Consider the following 19,761-nt stretch of genomic DNA (forward strand, 5'->3'; position numbering starts at 1 on the left):
CTATATATATACCCATTAGTAATGTTATGTAGCCAGCAAGTATCTTCTAGGCAGTATCTAGCCAGCAAGCATTTCCATCAAGCCTGGCGTTGTGTAACACTATTTATACCCATTAGTAACGTTATGTAGCCAGCAAGTATCTTCTAGCCAGTATCTAGCCAGCAAGCAGTTCCATCAAGCCTGGTGTTGTGTAACACTATATATACCCATTAGTAATATTATGTAGCCAGCAAGTATCTTCTAGCCAGTATCTAGCCAGCAAGCATTTCCATCAAGCCTGGCGTTGTGTAACACTATATATACTCATTAGTAATGTTATGTAGCCAGCAAGTATCTTCTAGCCAGTATCTAGCCAGCAAGCAGATCCATCAAGCCTGGCGTTGTGTAACACTATATATACCCATTAGTAATGTTATGTAGCCAGCAAGTATCTTCTAGCCAGTATCTAGCCAGCAAGCAGTTCCATCAAGCCTGGCGTTGTGTAACACTATATATACCCATTAGTAATGTTGTGTAGCCAGCAAGTATCTTCTAGCCAGTATCTAGTCAGCAAGCATTTCCATCAAGCCTGGCGTTGTGTAACACTATATATACCCATTAGTAATATTATGTAGCCAGCAAGTATCTTCTAGCCAGTATCTAGCCAGCAAGCATTTGCATCAAGTCTGGCGTTGTGTAACACTATATATATACCCATTAGTAATGTTATGTAGCCAGCAAGTATCTTCTAGGCAGTATCTAGCCAGCAAGCAGTTCCATCAAGCCTGGCGTTGTGTAACACTATATATATACCCATTAGTAATATTATGTAGCCAGCAAGTATCTTCTAGCCAGCAAGCATTTCCATCAAGCCTGGCGTTGTGTAACACTATATATACCCATTAGTAATATTATGTAGCTAGCAAGTATCTTCTAGGCAGTATCTAGCCAGCAAGCAGTTCCATCAAGCCTGGCGTTGTGTAACACTATATATACCCATTAGTAATATTATGTAGCCAGCAAGTATCTTCTAGCCAGTATCTAGCCAGCAAGCATTTCCATCAAGCCTGGCGTTGTGTAACACTATATATACCCATTAGTAATGTTATGTAGCCAGCAAGTATCTTCTAGGCAGTATCTAGCCAGCAAGCAGTTCCATCAAGCCTGGCGTTGTGTAACACTATATATATACCCATTAGTAATGTTATGTAGCCAGCAAGTACAGGTTGAGTATCCCGTATCCAAAATGCTCGGGACCAGGAGAATTTTGGATAACGGATTATTCCGTATTTCGGAATATTTTAATATTTCAATTATGTATTTTGAAGTATCTTGCATGTTTGCTGTATAAACACATAAAATTCACACAAATATATTTTATTACCACATAAAATACACACAAATATATTTTATTTGTTCAAAAAACAAGGTTTCAAAACATGAAACAAAATTTGTGTACTATCTCAGATATTGAATTTGAATGCCAAGCAATCATTTTTTTGCACATATATAGTGCCAGTTACATATCATGTCCTCAGTAGGGCTGTTACAAATGTCCCCAGTGAGTTTTTAGCAAAAAAAATATTTTTTTTTCACTTTCTGGAATGTATGGTTTTCGGAATAATTTGGATAACGGATACTCGGATACGGGATACTCAACCTGTATCTTCTAGCCAGTATCTAGCCAGCAAGCAGTTCCATCAAGCCGGGCGTTGTGTAACACTATATATATATACCCATTAGTAATGTTATGTAGCCAGCAAGTATCTTCTAGCCAGTATCTAGCCAGCAAGCAGTTCCATCAAGCCTGGCGTTGTGTAACACTATATATACCCATTAGTAATATTATGTAGCCAGCAAGTATCTTCTAGCCAGTATCTAGCCAGCAAGCATTTCCATCAAGCCTGGCGTTGTGTAACACTATTTATACCCATTAGTAACGTTATGTAGCCAGCAAGTATCTTCTAGCCAGTATCTAGCCAGCAAGCATTTCCATCAAGCCTGGTGTTGTGTAACACTATATATACCCATTAGTAATATTATGTAGCCAGCAAGTATCTTCTAGCCAGTATCTAGCCAGCAAGCATTTCCATCAAGCCTGGTGTTGTGTAACACTATATATACCCATTAGTAATATTATGTAGCCAGCAAGTATCTTCTAGCCAGTATCTAGCCAGCAAGTATTTCCATCAAGCCTGGTGTTGTGTAACACTATATATACCCATTAGTAATGTTATGTAGCCAGCAAGTATCTTCTAGCCAGTATCTAGCCAGCAAGCATTTCCATCAAGCCTGGCGTTGTGTAACACTATATATACCCATTAGTAATGTTATGTAGCCAGCAAGTATCTTCTAGCCAGTATCTAGCCAGCAAGCATTTCCATCAAGCCTGGCGTTGTGTAACACTATATATACCCATTAGTAATGTTATGTAGCCAGCAAGTATCTTCTAGCCAGGATCTAGCCAGCAAGCATTTCCATCAAGCCTGGCGTTGTGTAACACTATATATATACCCATTAGTAATATTATGTAGCCAGCAAGTATCTTCTAGCCAGTATCTAGCCAGCAAGCATTTCCATCAAGCCTGGCGTTGTGTAACACTATATATATACCCATTAGTAATGTTATGTAGCCAGCAAGTATCTTCTAGGCAGGATCTAGCCAGCAAGCATTTCCATCAAGCCTGGCGTTGTGTAACACTATATATACCCATTAGTAATATTATGTAGCCAGCAAGTATCTTCTAGGCAGGATCTAGCCAGCAAGCATTTCCATCAAGCCTGGCGTTGTGTAACACTATATATACCCATTAGTAATATTATGTAGCCAGCAAGTATCTTCTAGGCAGGATCTAGCCAGCAAGAATTTCCATCAAGCCTGGCGTTGTGTAACACTATATATACTCATTAGTAATGTTATGTAGCCAGCAAGTATCTTCTAGCCAGTATCTAGCCAGCAAGCAGATCCATCAAGCCTGGCGTTGTGTAACACTATATATACCCATTAGTAATGTTATGTAGCCAGCAAGTATCTTCTAGCCAGTATCTAGCCAGCAAGCAGTTCCATCAAGCCTGGCGTTGTGTAACACTATATATACCCATTAGTAATGTTGTGTAGCCAGCAAGTATCTTCTAGCCAGTATCTAGTCAGCAAGCATTTCCATCAAGCCTGGCGTTGTGTAACACTATATATACCCATTAGTAATATTATGTAGCCAGCAAGTATCTTCTAGCCAGTATCTAGCCAGCAAGCATTTGCATCAAGTCTGGCGTTGTGTAACACTATATATATACCCATTAGTAATGTTATGTAGCCAGCAAGTATCTTCTAGGCAGTATCTAGCCAGCAAGCAGTTCCATCAAGCCTGGCGTTGTGTAACACTATATATATACCCATTAGTAATATTATGTAGCCAGCAAGTATCTTCTAGCCAGCAAGCATTTCCATCAAGCCTGGCGTTGTGTAACACTATATATACCCATTAGTAATATTATGTAGCTAGCAAGTATCTTCTAGGCAGTATCTAGCCAGCAAGCAGTTCCATCAAGCCTGGCGTTGTGTAACACTATATATACCCATTAGTAATATTATGTAGCCAGCAAGTATCTTCTAGCCAGTATCTAGCCAGCAAGCATTTCCATCAAGCCTGGCGTTGTGTAACACTATATATACCCATTAGTAATGTTATGTAGCCAGCAAGTATCTTCTAGGCAGTATCTAGCCAGCAAGCAGTTCCATCAAGCCTGGCGTTGTGTAACACTATATATATACCCATTAGTAATGTTATGTAGCCAGCAAGTACAGGTTGAGTATCCCGTATCCAAAATGCTCGGGACCAGGAGAATTTTGGATAACGGATTATTCCGTATTTCGGAATATTTTAATATTTCAATTATGTATTTTGAAGTATCTTGCATGTTTGCTGTATAAACACATAAAATTCACACAAATATATTTTATTACCACATAAAATACACACAAATATATTTTATTTGTTCAAAAAACAAGGTTTCAAAACATGAAACAAAATTTGTGTACTATCTCAGATATTGAATTTGAATGCCAAGCAATCATTTTTTTGCACATATATAGTGCCAGTTACATATCATGTCCTCAGTAGGGCTGTTACAAATGTCCCCAGTGAGTTTTTAGCAAAAAAAATATTTTTTTTTCACTTTCTGGAATGTATGGTTTTCGGAATAATTTGGATAACGGATACTCGGATACGGGATACTCAACCTGTATCTTCTAGCCAGTATCTAGCCAGCAAGCAGTTCCATCAAGCCGGGCGTTGTGTAACACTATATATATATACCCATTAGTAATGTTATGTAGCCAGCAAGTATCTTCTAGCCAGTATCTAGCCAGCAAGCAGTTCCATCAAGCCTGGCGTTGTGTAACACTATATATACCCATTAGTAATATTATGTAGCCAGCAAGTATCTTCTAGCCAGTATCTAGCCAGCAAGCATTTCCATCAAGCCTGGCGTTGTGTAACACTATTTATACCCATTAGTAACGTTATGTAGCCAGCAAGTATCTTCTAGCCAGTATCTAGCCAGCAAGCATTTCCATCAAGCCTGGTGTTGTGTAACACTATATATACCCATTAGTAATATTATGTAGCCAGCAAGTATCTTCTAGCCAGTATCTAGCCAGCAAGCATTTCCATCAAGCCTGGTGTTGTGTAACACTATATATACCCATTAGTAATATTATGTAGCCAGCAAGTATCTTCTAGCCAGTATCTAGCCAGCAAGTATTTCCATCAAGCCTGGTGTTGTGTAACACTATATATACCCATTAGTAATGTTATGTAGCCAGCAAGTATCTTCTAGCCAGTATCTAGCCAGCAAGCATTTCCATCAAGCCTGGCGTTGTGTAACACTATATATACCCATTAGTAATGTTATGTAGCCAGCAAGTATCTTCTAGCCAGTATCTAGCCAGCAAGCATTTCCATCAAGCCTGGCGTTGTGTAACACTATATATACCCATTAGTAATGTTATGTAGCCAGCAAGTATCTTCTAGCCAGGATCTAGCCAGCAAGCATTTCCATCAAGCCTGGCGTTGTGTAACACTATATATATACCCATTAGTAATATTATGTAGCCAGCAAGTATCTTCTAGCCAGTATCTAGCCAGCAAGCATTTCCATCAAGCCTGGCGTTGTGTAACACTATATATATACCCATTAGTAATGTTATGTAGCCAGCAAGTATCTTCTAGGCAGGATCTAGCCAGCAAGCATTTCCATCAAGCCTGGCGTTGTGTAACACTATATATACCCATTAGTAATATTATGTAGCCAGCAAGTATCTTCTAGGCAGGATCTAGCCAGCAAGAATTTCCATCAAGCCTGGCGTTGTGTAACACTATATATACCCATTAGTAATGTTATGTAGCCAGCAAGTATCTTCTAGCCAGTATCTAGCCAGCAAGCAGTTCCATCAAGCCTGGTGTTGTGTAACACTATATATACCCATTAGTAATGTTATGTAGCCAGCAAGTATCCTCTAGCCAGTATCTAGCCAGCAAGCATTTCCATCAAGCCTGGCGTTGTGTAACACTATATATATACCCATTAGTAATGTTATGTAGCCAGCAAGTATCTTCTAGCCAGTATCTAGCCAGCAAGCATTTCCATCAAGCCTGGCGTTGTGTAACACTATATATACCCATTAGTAATGTTATGTAGCCAGCAAGTATCTTCTAGCCAGTATCTAGCCAGCAAGCATTTCCATCAAGCCTGGCGTTGTGTAACACTATATATACCCATTAGTAATGTTATGTAGCCAGCAAGTATCTTCTAGCCAGTATCTTGCCAGCAAGCATTTCCATCAAGCCTGGCGTTGTGTAACACTATATATACCCATTAGTAATATTATGTAGCCAGCAAGTATCTTCTAGCCAGTATCTAGCCAGCAAGCATTTCCATCAAGCCTGGCGTTGTGTAACACTATATATACCCATTAGTAATGTTATGTAGCCAGCAAGTATCTTCTAGCCAGTATCTAGCCAGCAAGCATTTCCATCAAGCCTGGCGTTGTGTAACACTATATATATACCCATTAGTAATGTTATGTAGCCAGCAAGTATCTTCTAGCCAGTATCTAGCCAGCAAGCATTTCCATCAAGCCTGGCGTTGTGTAACACTATATATATACCCATTAGTAATATTATGTAGCCAGCAAGTATCTTCTAGGCAGTATCTAGCCAGCAAGCATTTCCATCAAGCCTGGCGTTGTGTAACACTATATATACCCATTAGTAATATTATGTAGCCAGCAAGTATCTTCTAGCCAGTATCTAGCCAGTATCTAGCCAGCAAGCATTTCCATCAAGCCTGGCGTTGTGTAACACTATATATACCCATTAGTAATGTTATGTAGCCAGCAAGTATCTTCTAGCCAGTATCTAGCCAGCAAGCAGTTCCATCAAGCCTGGCGTTGTGTAACACTATATATACCCATTAGTAATATTATGTAGCCAGCAAGTATCTTCTAGGCAGTATCTAGCCAGCAAGCATTTCCATCAAGCCTGGCGTTGTGTAACACTATATATACCCATTAGTAATATTATGTAGCCAGCAAGTATCTTCTAGCCAGTATCTAGCCAGCAAGCATTTCCATCAAGCCTGGCGTTGTGTAACACTATATATACCCATTAGTAATGTTATGTAGCCAGCAAGTATCTTCTAGCCAGTATCTAGCCAGCAAGCATTTCCATCAAGCCTGGCGTTGTGTAACACTATATATACCCATTAGTAATATTATGTAGCCAGCAAGTATCTTCTAGCCAGTATCTAGCCAGCAAGCATTTCCATCAAGTCTGGCGTTGTGTAACACTATATATATACCCATTAGTAATGTTATGTAGCTAGCAAGTATCTTCTAGCCAGTATCTAGCCAGTAAGCATTTCCATCAAGCCTGGCGTTGTGTAACACTATATATACCCATTAGTAATGTTATGTAGCCAGCAAGTATCTTCTAGCCAGTATCTAGCCAGCAAGCATTTCCATCAAGCCTGGCGTTGTGTAACACTATACATATACCCATTAGTAATGTTATATAACCAGCAAGTATCTTCTAGCCAGTATCTAGCCAGTAAGCATTTCCATCAAGCCTGGCGTTGTGTAACACTATATATATACCCATTAGTAATGTTATGTAGCCAGCAAGTATCTTCTAGCCAGTATCTAGCCAGCAAGCAGTTCCATCAAGCCTGGCGTTGTGTAACACTATATATACCCATTAGTAATGTTATGTAGCCAGCAAGTATCTTCTAGCCAGTATCTAGCCAGTAAGCATTTCCATCAAGCCTGGCGTTGTGTAACACTATATATATACCCATTAGTAATGTTATATAACCAGCAAGTATCTTCTAGCCAGTATCTAGCCAGCAAGCATTTCCATCAAGCCTGGCGTTGTGTAACACTATATATACCCATTAGTAATGTTATGTAGCCAGCAAGTATCTTCTAGCCAGTATCTAGCCAGCAAGCATTTCCATCAAGCCTGGCGTTGTGTAACACTATACAGGTATATACCCATTAGTAATGTTATGTAGCCAGCAAGTATCTTCTAGCCAGTATCTAGCCAGCAAGCAGTTCCATCAAGCCTGGCGTTGTGTAACACTATATATACCCATTAGTAATGTTATGTAGCCAGCAAGTATCTTCTAGCCAGTATCTAGCCAGCAAGCAGTTCCATCAAGTCTGGCGTTGTGTAACACTATATATACCCATTAGTAATGTTATGTAGCCAGCAAGTATCTTCTAGCCAGTATCTAGCCAGCAAGCATTTCCATCAAGCCTGGCGTTGTGTAACACTATATATATACCCATTAGTAATATTATGTAGCCAGCAAGTATCTTCTAGCCAGGATCTAGCCAGCAAGCATTTCCATCAAGCCTGGCGTTGTGTAACACTATATATACCCATTAGTAATATTATGTAGCCAGCAAGTATCTTCTAGCCAGTATCAAGCCAGCAAGCATTTCCATCAAGCCTGGCGTTGTGTAACACTATATATATACCCATTAGTAATGTTATGTAGCCAGCAAGTATCTTCTAGCCAGTATCTAGCCAGCAAGCATTTCCATCAAGCCTGGCGTTGTGTAACACTATATATACCCATTAGTAATGTTGTGTAGCCAGCAAGTATCTTCTAGGCAGTATCTAGCCAGCAAGCAGTTCCATCAAGCCTGGCGTTGTGTAACACTATATATACCCATTAGTAATATTATGTAGCCAGCAAGTATCTTCTAGCCAGTATCTAGCCAGCAAGCAGTTCCATCAAGCCTGGCGTTGTGTAACACTATATATACCCATTAGTAATATTATGTAGCCAGCAAGTATCTTCTAGCCAGTATCTAGCCAGCAAGCATTTCCATCAAGCCTGGCGTTGTGTAACACTATATATATACCCATTAGTAATATTATGTAGCCAGCAAGTATCTTCTAGCCAGTATCTAGCCAGCAAGCAGTTCCATCAAGCCTGGCGTTGTGTAACACTATATATACCCATTAGTAATATTATGTAGCCAGCAAGTATCTTCTAGCCAGGATCTAGCCAGCAACCATTTCCATCAAGCCTGGCGTTGTGTAACACTATATATATACCCATTAGTAATGTTATGTAGCCAGCAAGTATCTTCTAGCCAGTATCTAGCCAGCAAGCATTTCCATCAAGCCTGGCGTTGTGTAACACTATATATACCCATTAGTAATGTTATGTAGCCAGCAAGTATCTTCTAGCCAGTATCTAGCCAGCAACCATTTCCATCAAGCCTGGCGTTGTGTAACACTATATATATACCCATTAGTAATATAATGTAGCCAGCAAGTATCTTCTAGCCAGGATCTAGCCAGCAACCATTTCCATCAAGCCTGGCGTTGTGTAACACTATATATATACCCATTAGTAATATTATGTAGCCAGCAAGTATCTTCTAGCCAGGATCTAGCCAGCAAGCATTTCCATCAAGCCTGGCGTTGTGTAACACTATATATACCCATTAGTAATGTTATGTAGCCAGCAAGTATCTTCTAGCCAGTATCTAGCCAGCAAGCAGTTCCATCAAGCCTGGCGTTGTGTAACACTATATATACCCATTAGTAATATTATGTAGCCAGCAAGTATCTTCTAGGCAGTATCTAGCCAGCAAGCAGTTCCATCAAGCCTGGTGTTGTGTAACATTATATATACCCATTAGTAATATTATGTAGCCAGCAAGTATCTTCTAGCCAGGATCTAGCCAGCAAGCATTTCCATCAAGCCTGGCGTTGTGTAACACTATATATACCCATTAGTAATGTTATGTAGCCAGCAAGTATCTTCTAGCCAGTATCTAGCCAGCAAGCATTTCCATCAAGCCTGGCGTTGTGTAACACTATATATACCCATTAGTAATGTTATGTAGCCAGCAAGTGTCATCTAGCCAGTATCTAGCCAGCAAGCATTTCCATCAAGCCTGGCGTTGTGTAACACTATATATATACCCATTAGTAATGTTATGTAGCCAGCAAGTATCTTCTAGCCAGTATCTAGCCAGCAAGCATTTCCATCAAGCCTGGAGTTGTGTAACACTATATATACCCATTAGTAATGTTATGTAGCCAGCAAGTATCTTCTAGCCAGTATCTAGCCAGCAAGCAGTTCCATCAAGCCTGGCGTTGTGTAACACTATATATATACCCATTAGTAATATTATGTAGCCAGCAAGTATCTTCTAGCCAGTATCTAGCCAGCAAGCAGTTCCATCAAGCCTGGCGTTGTGTAACACTATATATACCCATTAGTAATGTTATGTAGCCAGCAAGTATCTTCTAGCCAGTATCTAGCCAGCAAGCAGTTCCATCAAGCCTGGCATTGTGTAACACTATATATACCCATTAGTAATGTTGTGTAGCCAGCAAGTATCTTCTAGCCAGTATCTAGCCAGCAAGCATTTCCATCAAGTCTGGCGTTGTGTAACACTATATATACCCATTAGTAATGTTATGTAGCCAGCAAGTATCTTCTAGCCAGTATCTAGCCAGCAAGCATTTCCATCAAGCCTGGCGTTGTGTAACACTATATATACCCATTAGTAATATTATGTAGCCAGCAAGTATCTTCTAGCCAGTATCTAGCCAGCAAGCATTTCCATCAAGCCTGGCGTTGTGTAACACTATATATACCCATTAGTAATGTTATGTAGCCAGCAAGTATCTTCTAGCCAGTATCTAGCCAGCAAGCAGTTCCATCAAGCCTGGCGTTGTGTAACACTATATATACCCATTAGTAATGTTATGTAGCCAGCAAGTATCTTCTAGGCAGTATCTAGCCAGCAAGCATTTCCATCAAGCCTGGCGTTGTGTAACACTATATATACCCATTAGTAATGTTATGTAGCCAGCAAGTATCTTCTAGCCAGTATCTAGCCAGCAAGCATTTCCATCAAGCCTGGCGTTGTGTAACACTATATATACCCATTAGTAATATTATGTAGCCAGCAAGTATCTTCTAGCCAGTATCTAGCCAGCAAGCATTTCCATCAAGCCTGGCGTTGTGTAACACTATATATACCCATTAGTAATGTTATGTAGCCAGCAAGTATCTTCTAGCCAGTATCTAGCCAGCAAGCAGTTCCATCAAGCCTGGCGTTGTGTAACACTATATATACCCATTAGTAATATTATGTAGCCAGCAAGTATCTTCTAGGCAGTATCTAGCCAGCAAGCATTTCCATCAAGCCTGGCGTTGTGTAACACTATATATACCCATTAGTAATGTTATGTAGCCAGCAAGTATCTTCTAGGCAGTATCTAGCCAGCAAGCATTTCCATCAAGCCTGGCGTTGTGTAACACTATATATACCCATTAGTAATGTTGTGTAGCCAGCAAGTATCTTCTAGCCAGTATCTAGCCAGCAAGCAGTTCCATCAAGCCTGGCGTTGTGTAACACTATATATATACCCATTAGTAATATTATGTAGCCAGCAAGTATCTTCTAGCCAGTATCTAGCCAGCAAGCATTTCCATCAAGCCTGGCGTTGTGTAACACTATATATACCCATTAGTAATGTTATGTAGCCAGCAAGTATCTTCTAGCCAGTATCTAGCCAGCAAGCATTTCCATCAAGTCTGGCGTTGTGTAACACTATATATACCCATTAGTAATGTTATGTAGCCAGCAAGTATCTTCTAGCCAGTATCTAGCCAGTAAGCATTTCCATCAAGCCTGGCGTTGTGTAACACTATATATACCCATTAGTAATGTTATGTAGCCAGCAAGTATCTTCTAGCCAGTATCTAGCCAGCAAGCATTTCCATCAAGCCTGGCGTTGTGTAACACTATATATATACCCATTAGTAATGTTATATAACCAGCAAGTATCTTCTAGCCAGTATCTAGCCAGTAAGCATTTCCATCAAGCCTGGCGTTGTGTAACACTATATACAGTATATACCCATTAGTAATGTTATGTAGCCAGCAAGTATCTTCTAGCCAGTATCTAGCCAGCAAGCAGTTCCATCAAGCCTGGCATTGTGTAACACTATATATACCCATTAGTAATGTTATGTAGCCAGCAAGTATCTTCTAGCCAGTATCTAGCCAGCAAGCATTTCCATCAAGCCTGGCGTTGTGTAACACTATATATACCCATTAGTAATATTATGTAGCCAGCAAGTATCTTCTAGCCAGGATCTAGCCAGCAACCATTTCCATCAAGCCTGGCGTTGTGTAACACTATATATATACCCATTAGTAATGTTATGTAGCCAGCAAGTATCTTCTAGCCAGTATCTAGCCAGCAAGCATTTCCATCAAGCCTGGCGTTGTGTAACACTATATATACCCATTAGTAATGTTATGTAGCCAGCAAGTATCTTCTAGCCAGTATCTAGCCAGCAACCATTTCCATCAAGCCTGGCGTTGTGTAACACTATATATATACCCATTAGTAATATTATGTAGCCAGCAAGTATCTTCTAGCCAGGATCTAGCCAGCAACCATTTCCATCAAGCCTGGCGTTGTGTAACACTATATATACCCATTAGTAATGTTATGTAGCCAGCAAGTATCTTCTAGCCAGTATCTAGCCAGCAAGCATTTCCATCAAGCCTGGCGTTGTGTAACACTATATATATATACCCATTAGTAATGTTATGTAGCCAGCAAGTATCATCTAGCCAGTATCTAGCCAGCAAGCATTTCCATCAAGCCTGGCGTTGTGTAACAATATATATATACCCATTAGTAATGTTATGTAGCCAGCAAGTATCTTCTAGCCAGTATCTAGCCAGCAAGCAGTTCCATCAAGCCTGGTGTTGTATAACACTATATATATACCCATTAGTAATGTTATGTAGCCAGCAAGTATCTTCTAGCCAGTATCTAGCCAGCAAGCATTTCCATCAAGCCTGGCGTTGTGTAACTATATATATACCCATTAGTAATGTTATGTAGCCAGCAAGTATCTTCTAGGCAGTATCTAGCCAGCAAGCATTTCCATCAAGCCTGGCGTTGTGTAACACTATATATATACCCATTAGTAATATTATGTAGCCAGCAAGTATCTTCTAGCCAGTATCTAGCCAGCAAGCATTTCCATCAAGCCTGGCGTTGTGTAACTATATATATACCCATTAGTAATGTTATGTAGCCAGCAAGTATCTTCTAGCCAGTATCTAGCCAGCAAGCATTTCCATCAAGCCTGGCGTTGTGTAACACTATATATATACCCATTAGTAATATTATGTAGCCAGCAAGTATCTTCTAGCCAGTATCTAGCCAGCAAGCATTTCCATCAAGCCTGGCGTTGTGTAACACTATATATATATACCCATTAGTAATGTTATGTAGCCAGCAAGTATCTTCTAGCCAGCAAGCATTTCCATCAAGCCTGGCGTTGTGTAACACTATATATACCCATTAGTAATGTTATATAACCAGCAAGTATCTTCTAGCCAGTATCTAGCCAGCAAGCATTTCCATCAAGTCTGGCCTTGTGTAACACTATATATACCCATTAGTAATGTTATGTAGCCAGCAAGTATCTTCTAGCCAGTATCTAGCCAGCAAGCATTTCCATCAAGTCTGGCCTTGTGTAACACTATATATACCCATTAGTAATGTTATGTAGCCAGCAAGTATCTTCTAGCCAGTATCTAGCCAGCAAGCATTTCCATCAAGCCTGGCGTCGTGTAACACTATATATACCCATTAGTAATATTATGTAGCCAGCAAGTATCTTCTAGCCAGTATCTAGCCAGCAAGCATTTCCATCAAGTCTGGCCTTGTGTAACACTATATATACCCATTAGTAATGTTATGTAGCCAGCAAGTATCTTCTAGCCAGTATCTAGCCAGCAAGCATTTCCATCAAGCCTGGCGTTGTGTAACACTATATATACCCATTAGTAATGTTATGTAGCCAGCAAGTATCTTCTAGCCAGTATCTAGCCAGCAAGCAGTTCCATCAAGCCTGGCGTTGTGTAACACTATATATACCCATTAGTAATGTTATGTAGCCAGCAAGTATCTTCTAGTCAGTATCTAGCCAGCAAGCATTTCCATTAAGCCTGGCATTGTGTAACACTATATATATACCCATTAGTAATGTTATGTAGCCAGCAAGTATGTTCTAGCCAGTATCCAGCCAGCAAGCATTTCCATCAAGCCTGGCGTTGTGTAACACTATATATACCCATTAGTAATATTATGTAGCCAGCAAGTATCTTCTAGCCAGTATCTAGCCAGCAAGTATTTCCATCAAGCCTGGCGTTGTGTAACACTATATATACCCATTAGTAATGTTATGTAGCCAGCAAGTATCTTCTAGCCAGTATCTAGCCAGCAAGCATTTCCATCAAGCCTGGCGTTGTGTAACACTATATATATACCCATTAGTAATGTTATGTAGCTAGCAAGTATCTTCTAGGCAGTATCTAGCCAGCAAGCATTTCCATCAAGCCTGGCGTTGTGTAACACTATATATATACCCATTAGTAATGTTATGTAGCCAGCAAGTATCTTCTAGCCAGTATCCAGCCAGCAAGCATTTCCATCAAGCCTGGCGTTGTGTAACACTATATATACCCATTAGTAATGTTATGTAGCCAGCAAGTATCTTCTAGCCAGTATCTAGCCAGCAAGCATTTCCATCAAGCCTGGCGTATTGTATCATTATATGTAGCCATTTATAATAACATCTTAACAGACCGATATCCATTACCATTTAGAATTGACTGTTGAGTTGAAAAAGGCATCAGTTGGAGAGGTGTTACATTGCGCCCCTTGTTCTGGTATGTACATTTACAATTGTGCCTCACCAAAAATGTTTTTGGGACTGTACCCTTCTATCTTACATGTTTATGGCAGCTGAACAACTCCAACCAACTATGATATTCCCATTGTTTATCCTGTATCGGAGACGTCATTAATGTAGAAACTATGTAAGGGATTGAATTGTTACAACATATTGCATGTGAATTTGGTTGTGATTATGAGACTGTGTGATAAATTGGCTCATCAGCATTTTATTGGTCCCTATGAATCCAGGTGATCAATTTATTCATTAGCACTGTATTGGTTTTCAGAAATCGTTACATTATTCATTAAGTGGAGCATCACAGGGTTGTCAGAGTAACAACGGTGACCACACCACCCCAAGTACACACCCAAGAGAGTGTTTCAATATATATGTACCTAATCAAGGGTTAAAAAGTTCATTGGTATGTTCATTTTATATACACCTTTTTTCACTAAGGTGGACCTGGGAAATTATGGTCTGTACTTCCTTCTATAGTTCCACGTGTAGAACTACCCACTCTCTCCTCTCTCTCTTCTTGTTCTCCTCATTTGTTCCTTCTTCCCGCCTCCTATGTTCAGAATTATCTTTTGATCCTGCTCTGAAGTTTCATTAAATTTCCATTCTTTTACGGCATTGTTTCACCACCTTTTAGATCTTGATGTATTACCCCTGAAGAAGTCCCTAGGGGACGAAACGCGTAGGGTTTCTCGTATGATCATTCTGCACCTATGGTCGAAGTCTTGTGTTGAACTACAATGACCCACCGAAAATCTTTGTAAACAATTCCAAACAAATGTATTTTAAATTGTTTTATTGTGTAGAATAAATATTTTGTACTTTTACAATTTGTGGACTGGTGAAACCATCTTCTGAGCGCACCTCTACACCTTCCCTCTTCATCCTTTACATCAGACTCCCACTAGCGGCGGGGTCTTAGAGTAGTGCTGCTCACCCATAAGCGCAGGATTGGGTCACAACCCCTTCTCTTTTCATATATATTTGCCATCCATATGGAGACTGTGTCCCTATTAGGAAGAAACCAGCACTGGACCATTCAATACTTTGCAAAAAAGCTTTATATCCAACTCAGGGAATGCTTCAATTGGCATAAATCCGTCTTATAACAGCATATAGTCATTTGTATGGAACATTAGTCCCCACCCTCAGGCATACACATATACGTTACTGTGGGATGAACTCCAAGCCAGGATCTGTACTCGGTCCCCGACGGACCGTTTCGGTGCCTTGCGCACCTTCTTCAAGGGAAATGAGCTAAATATATATATATATAAAACATATCCTCATATCCAGCAAGCAAAATAGAAGGATAAACCAGCACCAGTCTCTTTGAATCATTGTAAGTGGAATTGAATGAAGCTAGCAGGCCCCAGTGGTAAAAGGCAAAACAGCTAAATAGACATAAGGCAGTGAGCACGTTACTTATACTGGTCCCATTCTGGACGGCAGCCGTTTCGGTGTAACTACACCTTCCTCAACAGAATGTAGCCATTAACTGCCAGTAACTGTTAAGGAAGGTGTAGTTACACCGAAACGGCTGCCGTCCAGATTGGGATGATTTCTAAAACCGGGCACAGTCATTTATATGGTTGAAAGTGTTGTGTGTCCAACTCTACATTTTATATACCGTATATTTATTTATTTATTAGTATAAACCTAACCAAAAATACGCAGTACCAGTATATGGCCTCCTGCTTTACCTTCATTCCATTAGTCGAGCACTTAAAGCACCTTTAGCCATTCCGTCTACTATTCCCATGCCATGGAATCATGAAGCTGTGCCCCCTGTTGGCCATTATTCTGAAGAACTGTTATAAACAGTTGAGAACCCACCTCGGTGAAGTCGCCGGAAACTTGTCGGTGACCATAATATGTCTGAAGATCGTAAAGATGTTTGATCTGAAAGAATAAGTTATAATGTAATATAAGGACCACCATTGTTCTCATGTAATATAAGGACCACCATTGTTCTCATACAATATAAGGACCACCATTGTTCTCATGCAATATAAGGACCACCATGGTTCTCATGCAATATAAGGACCACCATTGTTCTCATGTAATATAAGGACCCCCATTGTTCTCATGTAATATAAGGACCACCATGGTTCTCATGCAATATAAGGACCACCATGGTTCTCATGTAATATAAGGACCACCATTGTTCTCATGTAATATAAGGACCACCATTGTTCTCATGCAATATAAGGACCACCATTATTCTCATGTTATATAAGGACCACCATTGTTCTCATGTAATATAAGGACCACCATTGTTCTCATGTTATATAAGGACCACCATGGTTCTCATGCAATATAAGGACCACCATGATTCTCATGCAATATAAGGACCACCATTGTTCTCATGCAATATAAGGACCACCATGATTCTCATGTTATATAAGGACCACCATTGTTCTCATGTAATATAAGGACCACCATGGTTCTCATGTAATATAAGGACCACCATGGTTCTCATGTAATATAAGGACCACCATTGTTCTCATGTAATATAAGGACCACCATTGTTCTCATGCAATATAAGGACCACCATGGTTCTCATGCAATATAAGGACCACCATTGTTCTCATGCAATATAAGGACCACCATGGTTCTCATGCAATATAAGGACCACCATGGTTCTCATGCAATATAAGGACCACCATGGTTCTCATGTTATATAAGGACCACCATTGTTCTCATGTAATATAAGGACCACCATTGTTCTCATGTAATATAAGGACCACCATGGTTCTCATGTAATATAAGGACCACCATTGTTCTCATGTAATATATGGACCACCATTGTTCTCATGTAATATATGGACCACCATGGTTCTCATGTTATATAAGGACCACCATTGTTCTCATGCAATATAAGGACCACCATTGTTCTCATGCAATATAAGGACCACCATGGTTCTCATGCAATATAAGGACCACCATGGTCCTCTCTAATATAAGGACCACCATGGTTCTCATGTAATATAAGGACCACCATGGTTCTCATGTAATATAAGGACCACCATTGTTCTCATGTTATATAAGGACCACCATTGTTCTCATGCAATATAAGGACCACCATGGTTCTCATGTAATATAAGGACCACCATGGTTCTCATGTAATATAAGGACCACCATTGTTCTCATGTTATATAAGGACCACCATGATTCTCATGTAATATAAGGACCACCATTATTCTCATGTTATATAAGGACCACCATGGTTCTCATGCAATATAAGGACCACCATTGTTCTCATGTAATATAAGGACCACCATGGTTCTCATGCAATATAAGGACCACCATGGTTCTTATGTAATATAAGGACCACCATTGTTCTCATGTAATATAAGGACCACCATGGTTCTCATGTAATATAAGGACCACCATTGTTCTCATGTTATATAAGGACCACCATGATTCTCATGTAATATAAGGACCACCAATGTTCTCATGTTATATAAGGACCACCATGGTTATCATGCAATATAAGGACCACCATTGTTCTCATGTAATATAAGGACCACCATTGTTCTCATGTAATATATGGACCACCATGATTCTCATGTAATATAAGGACCACCATTGTTCTCATGCTATATAAGGACCACCATGATTCTCATGTAATATAAGGACAACCATTGTTCTCATGTTATATAAGGACCACCATTGTTCTCATGTAATATAAGGACCACCATGGTTCTCATGTAATATAAGGACCACCATGGTTCTCATGTAATATAAGGACCACCATTGTTCTCATGTTATATAAGGACCACCATTGTTCTCATGTTATATAAGGACCCCCATTGTTCTCATGTTATATAAGGACCACCATTGTTCTCATGTAATATAAGGACCACCATTATTCTCATGTTATATAAGGACCACCATTGTTCTCATGTAATATAAGGACCACCATTATTCTCATGTTATATAAGGACCACCATGGTTCTCATGCAATATAAGGACCACCATTGTTCTCATGTAATATAAGGACCACCATGGTTCTCATGCAATATAAGGACCACCATGGTTCTCATGTAATATAAGGACCACCATTGTTCTCATGTAATATAAGGACCACCATGGTTCTCATGCAATATAAGGACCACCATGGTTCTCATGTGATATAAGGACCACCATGGTTCTCATGTAATATAAGGACCACCACTGTTCGCATATAAAAAGCTGAAGAAAGTTTTGAGTTTGTTGAGATAACTACAACACAGTTGTATATTCGAGCTATGTTAATGGGAATATGAGCACAAGCAATAACTGTGCAATAGAAATATACATCACCAAAGCCCTATAACTCCTACCATATGTAATCACTCACACCCAAATAACAGGCCCACAGACATATGTTACAGTCAGACATCCACAACTCACCTTCAGTAGATTGTACAGGTGCGTATGTGCGGTGGTATCATACATAGCGGAGCAAAAGAGACAGATGGTGGAACAGCAGAGGGCAGAGAGAAAAGCAGCAGAGGAGCAGGGAGCTAAGTAGCAGAGGGGCTCTGATGTGGAGGGCGGAGTAGAGGGTGGAATGTGGAGCTGTAGAGGAACACTGGAGCAGAGGGCTGAGGGTGGGAAGCAGAACTGTAGAGGAGCTCTGATGTGGAGGGCGGAGTAGAGGGCGGAATGTGGAGCTGTAGAGGAACACTGGAGCAGAGGGCTGAGGGTGGGAAGCAGAACTGTAGAGGAGCTCTGATGTGGAGGGCGGAGCTGTAGAGGGTGGAATGTGGAGCTGTAGAGGAACACTGGAGCAGAGGGCTGAGGGTGGGAAGCAGAACAGTAGAGGAACTCTGATGTGGAGGGCGGAGTAGAGGGTGGAATGTGGAGCTGTAGAGGAACACTGGAGCAGAGGGCTGAGGGTGGGAAGCAGAACTGTAGAGGAGCTCTGATGTGGAGGGCGGAGCTGTAGAGGGTGGAATGTGGAGCTGTAGAGGAACACTGGAGCAGAGGGCTGAGGGTGGGAAGCAGAACAGTAGAGGAACTCTGATGTGGAGGGCGGAGTAGAGGGTGGAATGTGGAGCTGTAGAGGAACACTGGAGCAGAGGGCTGAGGGTGGGAAGCAGAACTGTAGAGGAGCTCTGATGTGGAGGGCGGAGTAGAGGGTGGAATGTGGAGCTGTAGAGGAACACTGGAGCAGAGGGCTGAGGGTGGGAAGCAGAACTGTAGAGTAGCTCTGATGTGGAGGGCGGAGTAGAGGGCGGAATGTGGAGCTGTAGAGGAACACTGGAGCAGAGGGCTGAGGGTGGGAAGCAGAACTGTAGAGTAGCTCTGATGTGGAGGGCGGAGTAGAGGGCGGAATGTGGAGCTGTAGAGGAACACTGGAGCAGAGGGATGAGGGTGGGAAGCAGAACTGTAGAGGAGCTCTGATGTGGAGGGCGGAGCTGTAGAGGGTGGAATGTGGAGCTGTAGAGGAACACTGGAGCAGAGGGCTGA

The 19,761-nt window shown here is 40.7% G+C and overlaps 1 protein-coding gene across 11 annotated transcripts in view; it reads right to left on the minus strand.

The window, feature by feature from the left end:
• The window catches only part of LOC146079846 (uncharacterized), a 214,461-nt gene that overhangs the window by 50,353 nt on the left and 144,347 nt on the right, over positions 1–19,761 (minus strand). For 9 of the 11 annotated variants that reach the window (XM_083186495.1, XM_083186496.1, XM_083186491.1 and 6 more), the window contains one exon: positions 16,138–16,203. The exons of 1 other annotated variant lie outside the window; for it this stretch is intronic. In XM_083186495.1, the coding sequence (XP_083042621.1) occupies positions 16,138–16,203 (66 nt within the window). Of the gene's footprint in view, positions 1–15,080; positions 15,312–16,137; positions 16,204–19,761 lie in introns of those variants that run through there. One more of the 11 variants, XM_083186498.1, reaches the window with a different exon arrangement.

Source organism: Crinia signifera, chromosome 5 (assembly GCF_055691185.1).
Source record: "Crinia signifera chromosome 5, ASM5569118v1, whole genome shotgun sequence".
In the NCBI taxonomy this organism is placed as follows: domain Eukaryota; kingdom Metazoa; phylum Chordata; class Amphibia; order Anura; family Myobatrachidae; genus Crinia; species Crinia signifera.